The sequence below is a fragment of the Dermacentor variabilis genome, unplaced genomic scaffold (assembly GCF_050947875.1).
Source record: "Dermacentor variabilis isolate Ectoservices unplaced genomic scaffold, ASM5094787v1 scaffold_13, whole genome shotgun sequence".
Taxonomy (NCBI): domain Eukaryota; kingdom Metazoa; phylum Arthropoda; class Arachnida; order Ixodida; family Ixodidae; genus Dermacentor; species Dermacentor variabilis.
The window spans coordinates 18,527,898-18,542,505 of NW_027460291.1; the positions used below are offsets into that span (position 1 = coordinate 18,527,898).

Below are 14,608 nucleotides of genomic sequence, written 5' to 3' on the forward strand. Positions count from 1 at the left end.
CGCGCCGAACGCGTTTTTTTTTTTTTTCTTCTCGTGAGTACCTTACGTGCATTGAAACAGTTTCTTCCGTATCAATTATGAATAATATCGTTAAAAGTTTGCAGCAATAACGTAGCCATGTCCACTTTGAAGGGACAGAAACGGATGGGTGCGCTTAGCTGCCAGTGTCATGGAAATGCATGGCTGGCGTGCTGCGGAAACTGCGGCATCTGTCTTCACTACTATCCTAATACGGTACGCTTCCGCTAAGGGTGGGCGAATATCTTTGCTGTGTTATAAGCGTCGGCGTATGAATAGGGTACACTTTTAACGTATCAGTGTAAACGTGGCTACTATCATTGCCGCTCGCCATTTGTTGGGTGCCCACGAGTGCAGATGAAAAGAATCGAAAGGCGCCTTTTTTGTTTTTGTCTACCTACCTACCCATAACAAGGGCAAGTTTGGTTGTACCTATTTTTGTCATTGAAGTGCGGAAAGTGATGAAAGTAATAAAATTAGGCATCTACTTAAGAATGTTCGGTGCATGCAGACCGCCTGGCTTGTCTTGATGAGTCGTTCGCATAGCGTTCGACAGATGGTAAGGCGATCATTATTAGCTAGACTTGGCACACGACATATCGCTGCGGCAAGTTCGGGGTGCAATCATTACACGGGAAATAAAAAAAATTTAATTTTGACGACAAAATTCAGGGGTGCGATAATTACACGAGTGCGATCATTATGCGAGTAAATACGGTATTATGCAAGTTAGATCACGTCCTCGTATGGAGACATTGTGACTCAATACTGACGTTTTTTTCCCCTGTGCGCTTGGCCAGTTTACAAAAAGAAGGGCAATTATTTATTCAAGTTTGTGCGAGTGATGCATCAAGGTACACAGGTTGTGATATTCGAGGAAACAGTCCTTCTAAGCAGTGATGCACAAGAAAACATTGCATTTCCGGCAGTGGCTCTGGTTTTCGCCACACACCTCTCATACTTGCAGCGCTATGGAAACGGTGACTGGACTTGCTGGGGCCTGTGATCCTTCGCATCCTACCTCACACAATCGCATCACATTTAGAGCAAGAACGATGACTCAAAATGAGCTATTCATGAATGACATTAAAATAAACAATACTAAATTGCAGCGCAGACAAAATTCTCATATACAAAAACAACAGTAATACTGCTTCTGCAGGTCAGCTTCGTCCGAACGAAATTCTATTAACCTGGCATCAAACTAGGAGTCGCTCATATCTGGACAACTTTGAGGATGCGACATAATTGCCAGACCAACGTCGTTCGTTTGATGGTCCGGAAACGTGAGCGTTTACCATCTTCACGATCAAACAGTGCGTATGGCGATTTGTACCACCTTCAAAAATTGTCACCACACAAAATTAAAAGGAATACTAAAACACACAGTTTAATTCTTCGACTGTGTGCTAGATAGTGCAAGAAGTCCAAAAAGTGATGATAGTTTAAAGTTTCCGCGCGGTTTCTATGGGTCGCCGCAGTGCTAAACAAAAGATTGAGTGAGTCACAGTGTCTCCGCATGGAGACGCGGATGAAAACAGGGTCAAAACTATTCAGTCACAGAACTACGAGTATTGAGTAACTTTTTTTTCTTTAAAAGTAGCTTTTTCTTTACATAAAACAGGGGGCTTTAACTGTTCTGAATGATTGAGGCTGCTGTAAAAAAGAAATTTGAACAGCGACAAGCCAGAGCTGCCATAAAACTTGGGAGTCGTCCGTCTACAAACATTTAGTAGTGTCTCGCCGCTTCATATCAGATGGAGTTCATTGCGTTTATGTATGCCTCGAATATTGACCGCACCAGTATGCAGCATGAGGCTTTCACTTTTTAAAGAAAAGGGCAACGAAGAAAGTATCGTCTTCATATGGAGACATCGCGACTGAAAGGGTTCATCATAACTCCTTGGTCCAGGGGTTGCACACCTTTTGGCGGCAAGAAGCATAGCTCGATGTTCTTGAGCACAGCAGCAGTGTGGTGGGCCATGCAGTTGTCCAGTGCAAGGCGTACCTTCGGGTTCTGCTTGCCCAGTCACTCGCGTCCCACTCCCGCAGCCATTGTGTGAAAATTTCTCTCATCATCCAAGCCTTGCGGTTGGACACATAACTCACTTGGAGCTTTCATTTGCCTTTGAAGCGTGGTGATGCACTTTCGCCGACCACGAGGGCCGGCACCTTTTCCTACCCACCCATGTTGGCACAAAGCAACACAGTTACGCGGACCTTGCTCTGCTTACCACCCCGGCAGCGTTCACCTTTGAGGGCCAAAGTTTTTTGCGGCAGCACCTGGTAGAACAGGGCTGTCTCATCCGCCTTGAACAAATCCTTGGCACGGTATTTTCCTAGCAGCTGTCCCAACGTTAGTCAACAGACTGTGCTTCCCTGCTGACAGCCCTGCCGACGATGTCGTGGCACTCCTTGAAACGCTGCAGCCAGTCGACACTCGCCACAATATCGTCATGCCCCTTGATGCACGCGAAGTCCCTAGCTTTGCACCGCAACAGTGCCCTACTCACAGGAGTGCCGCTTGCTCTTGCATCCAAAAAGCACTTGAAGACTGCCTTCTCTACAGTTTCAAACGCGGGGCTCGAAGCTTCTTTCTGCCGCCTTTTCACCACGTGCGACAGCACTGGTGAACGCTTCTTTTCTGCTCAAAATCGTCGACAGCGTGCTCAACGCTATGCCGAAATATTTGGCCACTTTTTTCTTCTTCCCGCCGGACTCGACCGCTTTCAGCATAGCCACCTTCTGCTTGATTGATATCGTTTTGCACTTCCATTTGCCGTTGTCCATCTTCTTTTTGGCGGCGGGAACTCACACGAACGAACCGATAGAAACACTGAAATCGTTGATGCACACGGAGGCAACGACAAGCAACAACAAAACCGCAGTCGGCGCTGCCCCACGCACGCAGCGGAAGAGCGGGTCCACCAGTTCCACGGGAAAGGGGAGGCCGGGAGACGGGCACAGGAGACGCGAACGTCGCGCGCCATAAGACGTTGACCTGGCAGGTACCAAAATTGTCAGTAAATACTCGTTGTGGAAAAAAACAAAAATAAATTGCCAACGATTACGTTACTTGCTAATGCGAAATTTGAGCGCAGATCTTCAGCTGTTTCGGCTTTTCTATATAATGAGGCAAGTAATTCGAGCAAGACATGCATGTATAGCTACAACTTTTCATTCTTCACTTCTTCAAGAAACACTCCACTCCCAGTTCTTGATTGTCATGAAGGTATCTTTGTGGATGGAGAAATAGATGCACATATGTTAGACTCGCTGCACCAATGCCTAGTTCGGCATAGCGTACCTCTGGATTCTGGCGGCGACATGCTGGACCTCTGCTAGTGCAGCTCGTTTAGCAGCAGCGGCAGACAAAGGACTTTCACTGGCTGCCTCACTCACGGCTCAGAAAGAACTGGCTGAGAATTAACTACTTATATAGACAAACAGATTGTATAATATAAACCGTCTGTGAGCCTTGGACAATCCGTCTGGTGCAGAACATTTTGTACCAGCCGCCACAAACAGAGCATAGCTTGGTGCAGCTGCATCGCTTATCGGGAGGTTGTGGGAGGCATATAGGAAAGTTGCGCAGCGAAGAGATGGCAAGCGACTGACTGACACCGCTGACGCTGCTAGCGAGTCAACTGAAGGTGGCTTTGCATTTCGGCTTGGGAAGCGCATACTGTGATCCGCTGATACAGAGCCAGTGCTTCGGCAACCAGAGAACACCACGCGCTCTCGAGCGGTGGCCACCACGGAGGAGAGGAGGAGGGGGGAAGGTACGTGCAGTGGCGAATGGCAGTGGCTATGCATTTCGGCTTAGGCAGCAGCACATCATCGAGATCAGCTACCACCGAGCCGGCGCTCTGATTGCCACTGCACATGGTGGCATTGGAGGAGGACCGAAGAGAGCAAGGCCATGCGCAAGAGATAATATAAACTGGGAACCACACGTAGGCAGTTTCTTGACTCACATATTCACAGACATGTACACGTTCAACGTGAACAAACGTGTACGTGTGTACATGTACACATGGAACGTGTACATGTCTGTGAATATGTGAGTTAAGAAACTGCCTACGTGTGGTTCCCAGTTAATATTTTTTGTTCATTTTTCCAAAAATTTACACGTGCTGTATGACGGTTCGAGGGTATATATATAGTGACGAGAATGAGAAATAAATATGTTGTTGAAAGTTAGCGCTTTGTGTGTCAGATGTGTCTTCTGTTGTCCTTGTCAAGCTTGCGCTATAACAAAATAAGCTCAAGGAAAGGCACTGCTCAAGGAAACATACATTACACGTATGGATAGGAGGAGCTGTGGGGTTCCGGGCAACAAACTTCGTGATGACGACGATGCTTAGTTGACAAGAGATTCCCTCCAACAATTAACTGCGCACAGTCAGAATGCAGACCGATAGGCCCTGATATGAGTTTCTGTGCACTATGCTAATATGGCATTGTTAAAAGTCAACTTTGGATGCATGCTGAGACATGCTTTGCATACTAAAAATGAAAATTTAAATTCTGGGGAGCCAAAACCACAATCTCATTATAATAACATGCCGTAGTGGGGGACTCGAGATTATTTTGGACCACCTGCATGTACAGTACACAAGTGTGTTTGTATTCAGCCTCCACTGAAATGCAACTGCTGCGATCGCACCCTCAACCTTGTGCTCAGTTATTGCAATGCCACAGCCACTGAGTTACCAGGGCGGGTTGTGTGGAAAAATGAACTTCTGAGGTATTCACACGACATGTGAGTGAATTATTACAGTTGATAATGTCTGTTAGGCAGAGCGGGAGTGTCGAAAGCTTGCCACACAAACGTATGTACGCTAGCGTCAGGTGTTATGCACGACAAGTGGCACAGGCGGACAGTGTGATTGGGCAAGCTGAAAGGCACCTGAAAAAGAATTGTGTGACGACACCAATGCCTCACAGAGAATGCAGTGTATTTGTAGTGGTGTCTTCCCCACTGCTCGATGACAGATGTGTGCATTACTGTCAAAGTACAGTGTGCTGCTATGCCATTCCCCATCAACTGGATGCAGAGGCAATCTGCTTTGCAAAAGAATGGCCGATAGTGCAATTCTTGCAGGTGTGCTTTGACAATAAAGCACCTTGAGTGCCCATCCTCAGATGCTCAACTCAACTAGATCTGCGAGCTGGCCTCAGCTGCTTCGACAGCAGACAGCTCTTGGAAGAAAAAAAATGAAGCAGATCCAACATGCCCTGTAGGCATCTATATACAGCGAAGCTTTCCATAAATGCATAGGGAGTGCTGAAACATGTCACTCAATGTGAGTGCAAAGTGAAACCGAACGATTTATTCATGTTGGCAAAGAATGCAATGCACCTTTGTTCGCAACCAGCACTACTGGAGTTGAAAGAGGCAAGCTGGCTTTGTGCGCCATTTGTGTGGAGCAGCCGACCTCCCCTTGGAGGCGCAGATACAACCGTCCACACCAGGCGGTGCAACGCAGGTGCAACCTGAGACCTCACTCTCTCCTGTCGCAGCCCGCCAGCTTCCCCCCCCTTCCCCATGTGGCATCCTCCTGTGCACGCCGGCTTCCCCCGCCGGGTGCAAAGTAGTGTCAGCCACTGCTACTAGATGGCGCTGCCATCCTGCAGCCAAGTGTGAGCTACTCGGCCAGAACGCACGAGCAGCTGTAGTGGCAGCCACAGTCAGCTGAGAGGCACAGGGGGGTTCGCAAAGAAAGCTTCACTTTAAATATCCTGGGACCTTGGTCTAACCGCATGCACAAGGTCCCAAAAGCCGAGTAACGGTTTTTTGAAGGTGGCTGTACTTGAGGAGTGCTTGTGACTGTCAACAAGCATTCTTGTGTGAGTATATTCACCCCGACTATCCTTTTTTTCCCTCATCTATCTGTTCTGCAAGTGCAGGATAGTCAATCAGGTGCCTTCTTCGTGAACCTCCCTGCCTCTCTCTCAGTGTGCAATAAAGATTCACTGGTGCATCTATCATGTTTGTGTCTCTCTTGCCCCATCATTTATGCTGCTTCCCAATTCCCTTTGGAAGTTAATTTTTCTTTTTTTAGAAATGCATTTCCCCAAAACACAATGTTCTTTATTGCAGATTTAAAGGGAACATACCTTGAGCTGTGTTCACCCTTCCGCAATAGCACAAAAGCCACTCTTACTTGGTAAGCCAGAAAATACGCAAAGAAAGACAGGTGGCACCTTGAACCAGCTCGCCCTGAAGTCGTTCATTTTGACCCCATCTGCTCGAGTCCTGTCAAAATTTTGTCAGCACTAATGGACTACTACATTGTATTCTAGGAGAGCCAACGAATGAACCTGGAAAGTTTCAAGAACGTTTACTGAACCACAACAGTTGAAATGTGAAAGAATATGCTGTAATCCGCAGCGTCATGCTGACGAATAGGTCTCAAGGTTCTGACACAAAATTGAACAATGCAAGTCTGACTGTCATTTTCTCTTCTAATAATCAACCTGTCAACCGTCAGGTAAACTCTCGCAAATGCTGCCAACATGGCTTTCGTTTCGTATTCAAGTGGCAATTTTTAGACCAATTTTCTCGGGGAAAGAAAGGCACGCAAATAAAATACTCTATAATTGATCGTGAGATACCGTTTTTGATTGAAAATCTTCTTATGGCAGACCAAAAAATAATTGTTTTTTAAATGTACTCATTGTTCCCTAAGCTATGCCAAGATAGGCGCTGGTACTAAGGGGGTGGCTAATGAGGTCACCATTGAAGTTAGGCGTGTACATGCTGACCAGTCAAGTTTGAAGGCAAAGGACAATTTTACAATGGATGTAACAAGCTTTTGACTCGTAGAAATGTATGGGCACCAGCTGGGACCTTCAGTTGGTATCGAATTAGCAGGAGTCTCCTGTACTCCTTCGCCACTACAGTGGCAGCCACCACAGAGCTGGAGCACAATAAGAATTTTTGTTACAAGTGACTGGAGGTTGCGGCACCTCTGGAGAGGCCTGCACTTGGTTCCCAATGACTCAGTCGCTGCTGTACATACACAATGAGGCCCCTCAATGAACTGCTCGAGATTCTCCTTCCCACCTGGTGGAGCCATCACCGTGCCCATTTTTTGCACCACCCTGAAGCAAGCTACACCGGCACGCATAAGGAGTGCTGCTTCTATGCCACGTGGGTTTACACTTTCGTTCCAATCAAGAACCCATTGAGTGAGTCAAGTTAAGTGGGCAGACAAACCATTACTGGTAGCACAAGTGCCCCCTGTGACGCGATTTCTCACAACATGCCACTGCATCCTGAGCCACCTTACACACAGAGCATACTCACAAAAGCAGAGGAACAGTGTGTCCACAGCCATGCTGTACACGCTGAAGAAGCTTGATGCTATGATGTACGCACCCACAGAGATGGTCTGCGTTAAAGGAGCCAAATTAGCTCAAGGGGACACATCATCTGTATTTGACGCAAGTCAAATGGCAGCCCTCACAGAGAGATTCTCTCATGGGGTGTTCAAACAATGTTTGCCCTGCAGCAAATTCTGTGCTCAAAAAGTGTTTGCGTTCTCGAGAAATGTGTCTTTTTTTTTAAAGTTTACACTTTTCTAATGGTCATGCTTTGCGACAAACACAGTCAAACAAATCCAGGTCAAAAGAAAAGCCAGTACAAAATTTTTTAAACAAAAGCTACGTTTCATTTGCTTGCCCAGTGGTCGTGTGCCTTTGAAACAATAGAAACTTTGGTAATCTAAATTAATAATAACAACATTTAGAATAGCTGTCAGTTGGGTGTGTTGGTAAACGTTCATGATGGAAAAAACAATACTAAAATGGAGACTTGGTAAGAACACAGTGCTTTGTCCTGTGTTCGTGCAGTCTCTGGTTTAGTAGGGCTTTTTCAAGAATAATAATAATAATAATAATAATAATAATAATAACAATAATAATAATAATAATAATAATAATAATAATAATAATAATAATAATAATAATAAAGAACTCCTCCCAAGTGCACACAAATAACTTTCGTAACTCAGTACTTTGTGTATGTTCTCTAAGATTGTTAGACTTGCACGTAATTTGAAAGCAGCTTTTTCAGTAGGGGTGTGTGAATATTAGAAAATTTAACATTATAGAATATTACACTTTTAAATTTGCATTAGATTTGAAAGCTGGGTATTGAAAAATTTTCAAATATTCAGTTGGATTATCAGTATTTTACTTGGACGCCATTAAAAATTCCATGATTAGTACACTGTGAGCTAGACCATAATTTGAGTGCCACTTTTAAGTAGCTTAATTGTGCCCTTCATGTTCAATGTACCTCAGTTTGCATTTCAAGCAGCCTAGCAGAGCCAAGTGCTACATTTGAACAATGAAATATAGCCCAGTCACTGCATCTCTCACCAGAATGGGCAGCATGTAGTAGTTGAGCTCAGGAAGGTGGTTGTTAAGTGCGTCCACCTTGCGGGAAAACACAAAGAAGGTGGGCACAGCTGCAGAGAAGACAAGAAAAGTAAGCGAGCTTGCTCAATTCCCGAACCCATTCAAATCATTCACTGTGCTGCAAGACAATCCTGCAGCTATGCTTGAACAATGTAAACCACTTTCACGGAAATAGGTGACGAATAGAACATGCCATGCCTTCGGTATTTTCATTTATGTAAAAATACCTTACGGGTTGAGTAAAGGAGGAATATCAAAGACAAAATTAATGACAATCAAACAAGCAATATAGTACAAGTGCAGGGCAACAACTTCATATATATATATATATATATATATATATATATACACACACACACACACACACACACACGCATGCACACACACACACGCACACACACACACACGCACACACACACACAGTAAACTCTCGTTAAGATGAACACGATTAAGCTGAATTTTCGCACATAACGGACAGCATGGGAACGTTTGTTTGGTTCTCCATAGACTCGATGCAAAAATCATCCGCATAAGGGGGGATGCTAGGCTGAAGGGTCAACTTTTGAAGTGCTCAACCAATTTTTATGAAATTTTCAGGGGTAGTTGATCTTGTTGTCATTAGAATATATGCCAAATATCAGCCACCTAGCGCAATGAGGAAAAAAGTTATAACTGTGAAATTGTGCAATCTTGTGTGTCGATTTAGGAAAAATATCGTTTATAAAATAATAAAAATATACAAATTATTTGTGTTTAGATACCTTCTAGATGGTTTATAGTGCAGGATAAGATCAGTTGCACATTTTTTATGTCATTTCTGTAAAATTGTCATCACTCTGATAATGAAGTTTATTTTTTTCGCTGTCATTACATGTCATAGATCTGCTAAATATTATATGTTTGAAAAAATTTAGGCATCTGAAAAGTACTTTATCTTGTTCCTCACAAAATTTCAGGCTAGGAAAAACGTTGGAAGCAGCATTTGGTGAAGCAGTTTGGAAATGATACTTTCCAAAGCTCTTTCTTTTTTTTTTTCCAAAAGCGCAAACTGAGAAAATTCAGTTCAAAGATTTCAGAGCATGGCATTTATTATTATGATCAGAAAAAATTAATCAAAGTGCCCTGCTGCATATGTCGGGCCCTCCACTTCAACACAACGCTGCTCTGCGGGGATCGCTTCAAGGCGTCGTCTCTTTTTTTTCAGCTTTAGAGCTATCCATCGCTCTCGTCTGCGCTCGTGAAATGGCTTGGTTCATTGCTTCCTGAACATGCATAGTCGTCTGGACTCCCACGTTCAAGTTCCAGCTTGTCGAGAACTCTCTTAATGCCACGTGCTCCTTCATTGAATTCTAGCGCAGCCAGGGCTGCTGCAGTCTCCACTGTTATCAGTGATGCAAATTCTGTCTTTGGGCACCTTTTTCATACAAGAGCATTGAAGGACTCGTTTGCATTCTGTATCTGCATCCTTGAACATCGCGCAAGAAGCTCTGGCTTACTAAGCCTGTTGTAGAGAGGCACCAGCTCTTTGGCAACGTCTCTGCTAAAAGCTGGACGATGGGATTTTGGCACTGATGGCATGTCTGCTGCAACTAGGGCTCTGTGCCGATTGTAGTGACACCAAGAGTCCTCACCAACTGTGCAAGCGTCATGTTGTGGGACTTCATCTGATGAATAGGGTTGAAAAGGCGTTGCAAATACTCCTCGTTGCATTTTTTTTTTACATCTGGAGCACTGTCTTTCAGGGCAGATGCATAGTAAGCAGTGAGTTTTTTTACAACACTTTCTGCCAGCTTCCCTTGCCTCCTAGACGTTTCGTTGTTTTCTTTAGTTTCTCAATTTCTCTAAAAAGCGTAAAAAACAAAGTTCCTAATGTGGGCATTCACTTTGCGTTGCATTTCTTGCCCACTATGCGGCCGTGTTTGGAAAAAAAGCGTTCAGAGTCGCATTCGACGGGAAATGCGTGCCACGAACTTGCGAAAAAAATTCATTATCTTCCTTTCTACTGCTCAGATAACTACCAAACTTGATGAGAAGATTCTTTATTAAACAAGCAATTCAGAACAACTCAGAATAAAAAACATGTTTTTTTCTCTGAAATCGGTATTGTAGCCCCGCATCCGCCCTTAAGGTGAACTGCCTCCGACATACTCTTCGGTTAAGACTAACATTCGGAGTGACTGCCACCGTTACCGATCCAGGAGGCTAGGGTGCCTTGATGCGCTGCACCCAGGGGCGCGCGCATCGAGGCACCCTGCTGAAGGCCTGCGGTGCACATCGCCCATGGACAGGGGTGAAAACAAGAGGAGGAAACGAGAAAAGTTAGGGACATTTCACTTCGTGAATGCAGGTAACATGCAAGCGTACGGGTGCTATAGCGCACACGAAGCTATCAGCCAACGGTGCGCCTAGATACCTACACTGTCGCATTGCAGATTTTATTCAAGACAGGGCTTGCACGGCCACACCATATGCAGCAGCCACCGGAGTAGAATGCACCATTGTAAACATTTGCTTACTAACTAAATTAACAAGCATGGTGTCAACGTGCACAGGTAAACATGAACACATCACACACTAAGACTCTGGACGCTCGCTGGCGTGAGGAAGCACGGTAGCAGCAGCGAGCAAGGTGACCTTCGCGCTGTGTATCGGTTCAATGCAAACTGAGTGGCGAGAAAACAGTGCATGCAAAGCTACGAGCCGTCGGCCCACCTAGACCGTGCACGCAAAGAAGATTGCTTTCAAGATAAAGCCTGCTCGAATGTGCGTGGCCGAAGCTCACCCTCACATGCTTTCACTTGCAAACATAGCGTACAGCGCACGAGGATGATGTTATCACGAGACGAACCCGGTACCTCCGTATCGCAAACAAAACCCATAGCAACTGCTAAAGGAGGTCAACCCAGTGCGCCTCCGCCTACCCTCATCCTCTGCAATGCTTCACCTCGTTTCTCCTTTCCCATTTCGCTCAGTATCACCTAGACTTTCCTCTGGATAGCGTTGCTATGCCACACGCTCGGCATGCTCCTTCGTACTTTCGCTAGCTTGGAGCCTGTACCGATTACTTTTGAGGCAGCAGATGCCTGCTTGAACTCAATTATTGAACTTTCCCGGCAGCACGAAGGCACAGAAGGATTTTTTAAGGTTATCAGGTGAGATGACGCCGTTCGTGGCTGCTCGCCAATTTGCACAGAAGCGACAAACATCCATCATGGGCTGGGTGAAACCAAGCAAGAGTACTCCCTTGAAGACAGTAGTCTAAGTTCAGCTAAATAAATGCTTTGTATGTCATTTTTCACCCGTTGTGTCTACTTCATTTACCGTCTTGAAGCAAGATATTTGGATGCACCTGGTCATGTTGCCAATTATTCTTCTGATAAGATGAAAAAATTGTTATGGTCCCTTTGAGTTCATTTTAAGGGAGTCTACTGTATGTGTGTGTATATATATATATATATATATATATGTAGAGAGAGAGAGAGAAAGAGAGAGAGAGAGAGGTGACTTTCAAAGATTGCCGGTGCACCTAGCAAACATGGCAGCAACAATCGAGCCTTCTGATGCCACAGTCATGATTCTACAACAATGTGACACAGCAAAGACAGCAAAAGTTTCAAAATAACCTAGCAAATGAATGGAGCAATTCAGTTGGTATAGTTGCAATATGCATCTATAGACGCTTTTCACAGAGCAGTTTGCTCTAGAGGATGGCACTTTTGGTGGCACACCATGCTTTGCCTCAGCACACGAAACCATTAGCGCTTCTGCCCTGCCAGTGTGCAATCAGCTGCCAGAAATGCAACTGGGTGTTTGCTAATGCACTGTGCCACATTCATGCTGCAAAATGTGGAACGGTAGAGGGGAGGCGTGCGCAGTAGTAGGCTGCATAAATAGTGCCTGGCACAATATGGAATGGAGTGAATCTGTGTGACCAAGTCCCCAGACCTCTGCTACATAAGAAGACTGCCTGTGTTGCCAGTCCTTCACAATTGATGGCTTTTCTCGAGGATAAAAACATTTGCTCTTCCTCTAGCATTGTTTGGCTTACCTCCAAAGAAAGGACTTCAACTGTGGAAAGTCAGTACAGTCAAATCTCGTCACTATGAACCCCACATTAACAAATTTCTCAAATTTACGAATATTTTAAAAATCCCTGCCAGAAAAATACTGCAGAACTACGAATTTCAATACAGTGCATATTTCAGAATAACACTCGTAGTTAGCTTATTTTCCCCCGTATAACAGAGGAACATCAGTATTACGAATTCGGCTAAAAGTAACAGCGCCGCAACTCTCGCCTGAAACAAACCGCGAGTGCAATAGCTATCATCATCACCATGTTGAGAGCCAACTGCTTCCCCACAAACTTCACCAAGAACTTCACGCCAAAGTTTTGGTGATGTTCGCGCGAGATCCAATCATGGATGCAGCTAGCGACGGCGTCTTTGCTACAAGCTATTACAAAGTACAGAACATCTACACTCCAAGCCTTGGATACAGCAAGAAAAAATCTACAACTGCGCACACCCATGAGCGATTAGGCTGAAAATAATCAGGTAGTGACTGCACTGAGGAACGGTGCTGAGTCAGAAACATCACAAGCCGCTGCTTAAAAGTGTTTGCCATATAAAGAACACAGAGAAACACACTGATCCTGACTTAATTCATTAGCGGAATGTTCAGGCAGCTTGGAATACATTTCTAGCCACGTATATAAGCACCGTATACGCAGCTTGTGCCGTTTGGACAAAGCATAAGGAGCTCCAAAAGCGCTTACATGTCCTCTGAAGCTGTAGCTAAAGCTTTGTGTTGTCCACCCAGTCACCGTCTACGATATCCACTGAAACCACGAAAGGAGAACCGAAAGGCTCTGACATCACTCTTTGTAAAGCTCAGTGATGCTCATGGAGGAGGGAAAAACTAAGAAGCCCTACCCCCTCTGCATGGTAGGAGAAAAGTATGGAGGAAGCCACATGGTAATTTTTCGCTGTGGTGGTCATGTTGTTGGGTCACAATGGCAGTTTGTTATGGTGGTGTGTGCTCATGCAATTGCTGCCCCATAGGTCTCGTACTGGACACGGTGTGTGCAGGATTGCGTTAGTCTATATGTGTTTTGTTCTGCTGTGTTATCTAGACTGTGCTCTCCCGCCTGTTGTTGTGGCCCCACAGTGCAGTCCACTTATAACAATATCAAAAAGAATCTATCGTTATAACTGATCATCACAGTATCTGGACTGCCATTAAAAAAAAAAAAAACTGTCGAACACGTTCTTGTAGCTCTGAACCCAATTTTGCCACTTGCGTTAAAAAACAGACATAGAAAGTAGGCTGTGAAAAATAAAATGTTTATTTATATCTCTAGACACTGTGTCAACCCTTAGGCATGCTGAAATAGTGAGAACTTTGCACCTGCTTGCACGGCAGTTTACAACTGCGGTGTGTATCACATCCAGTTGCTGCACGAACACTGGCGACAATCCTTTAGTATGCACGAAATAGTGAGCAACTCAATCGACAACAGTGCACTTTGTGTGAACATTGGTATTGGGGTCGTAGACGGGCCACTGTCAATCTCATCATCACTGCCGCTGCTGTCGTCACCTGCGTTCCACAATGCTACCATCTGTCACAACAGCGATCGCCTCATCAGAGGTCTCTTCACAGAACAAGGCAGCACTATCTGCACTCAGGGGCTCCTCCATCAAAGCACCACCTGTTTCATCATCAGTAGCGATGTGCCCCCAGTGCTCAGCAATGCCAGTGGCTTCCACTGCGTTGGTTTCACTATCCTGGTGGGTTTCACCCTGGCGCACAATGCCCGCCTTTTGCGTTGATCGACATGGCCGCTGGTTCCAGCCTTCACGATCGCAGTGCTCCCAGTTTTCAAAATTGTCGATATCGTGAACTGCACAACCTCACACTTCTTCGAGTCTTTCAAAATTTGCAGCTTTGTTTCAAGCGATGGCTTTGCGCTTCGTTGGCAACATCTTCTACAAACTGGACTGTCTGCTGCTTCTGGGCTGCTTCCGCAGAGCATTTCCACACTAGCCGAGAGAGAGATTGTAGAAAGAGAAGGCCGCCACTGCGCCGGTTCACTTTACGCTTTTGGAACTTTCTTCATCTCTTTTTTCTGGACACGTAGAGCCTGTTACACCTTCTG

The 14,608-nt window shown here is 45.2% G+C and overlaps 1 protein-coding gene across 5 annotated transcripts in view; it reads right to left on the minus strand.

Annotated features, from left to right (window-relative positions):
• Ctl2 (Choline transporter-like 2) overlaps positions 1-14,608 on the minus strand; it is a 494,927-nt gene that overhangs the window by 21,569 nt on the left and 458,750 nt on the right. For all 5 annotated transcript variants that reach the window (XM_075677602.1, XM_075677595.1, XM_075677596.1 and 2 more), the window contains 2 exons: positions 8,410-8,498; positions 7,334-7,418 (listed from right to left, as the gene is read on the minus strand). In XM_075677602.1, coding sequence (XP_075533717.1) covers positions 7,334-7,418; positions 8,410-8,498 — 174 coding nt within the window. The remainder of the gene's footprint in view (positions 1-7,333; positions 7,419-8,409; positions 8,499-14,608) is intronic.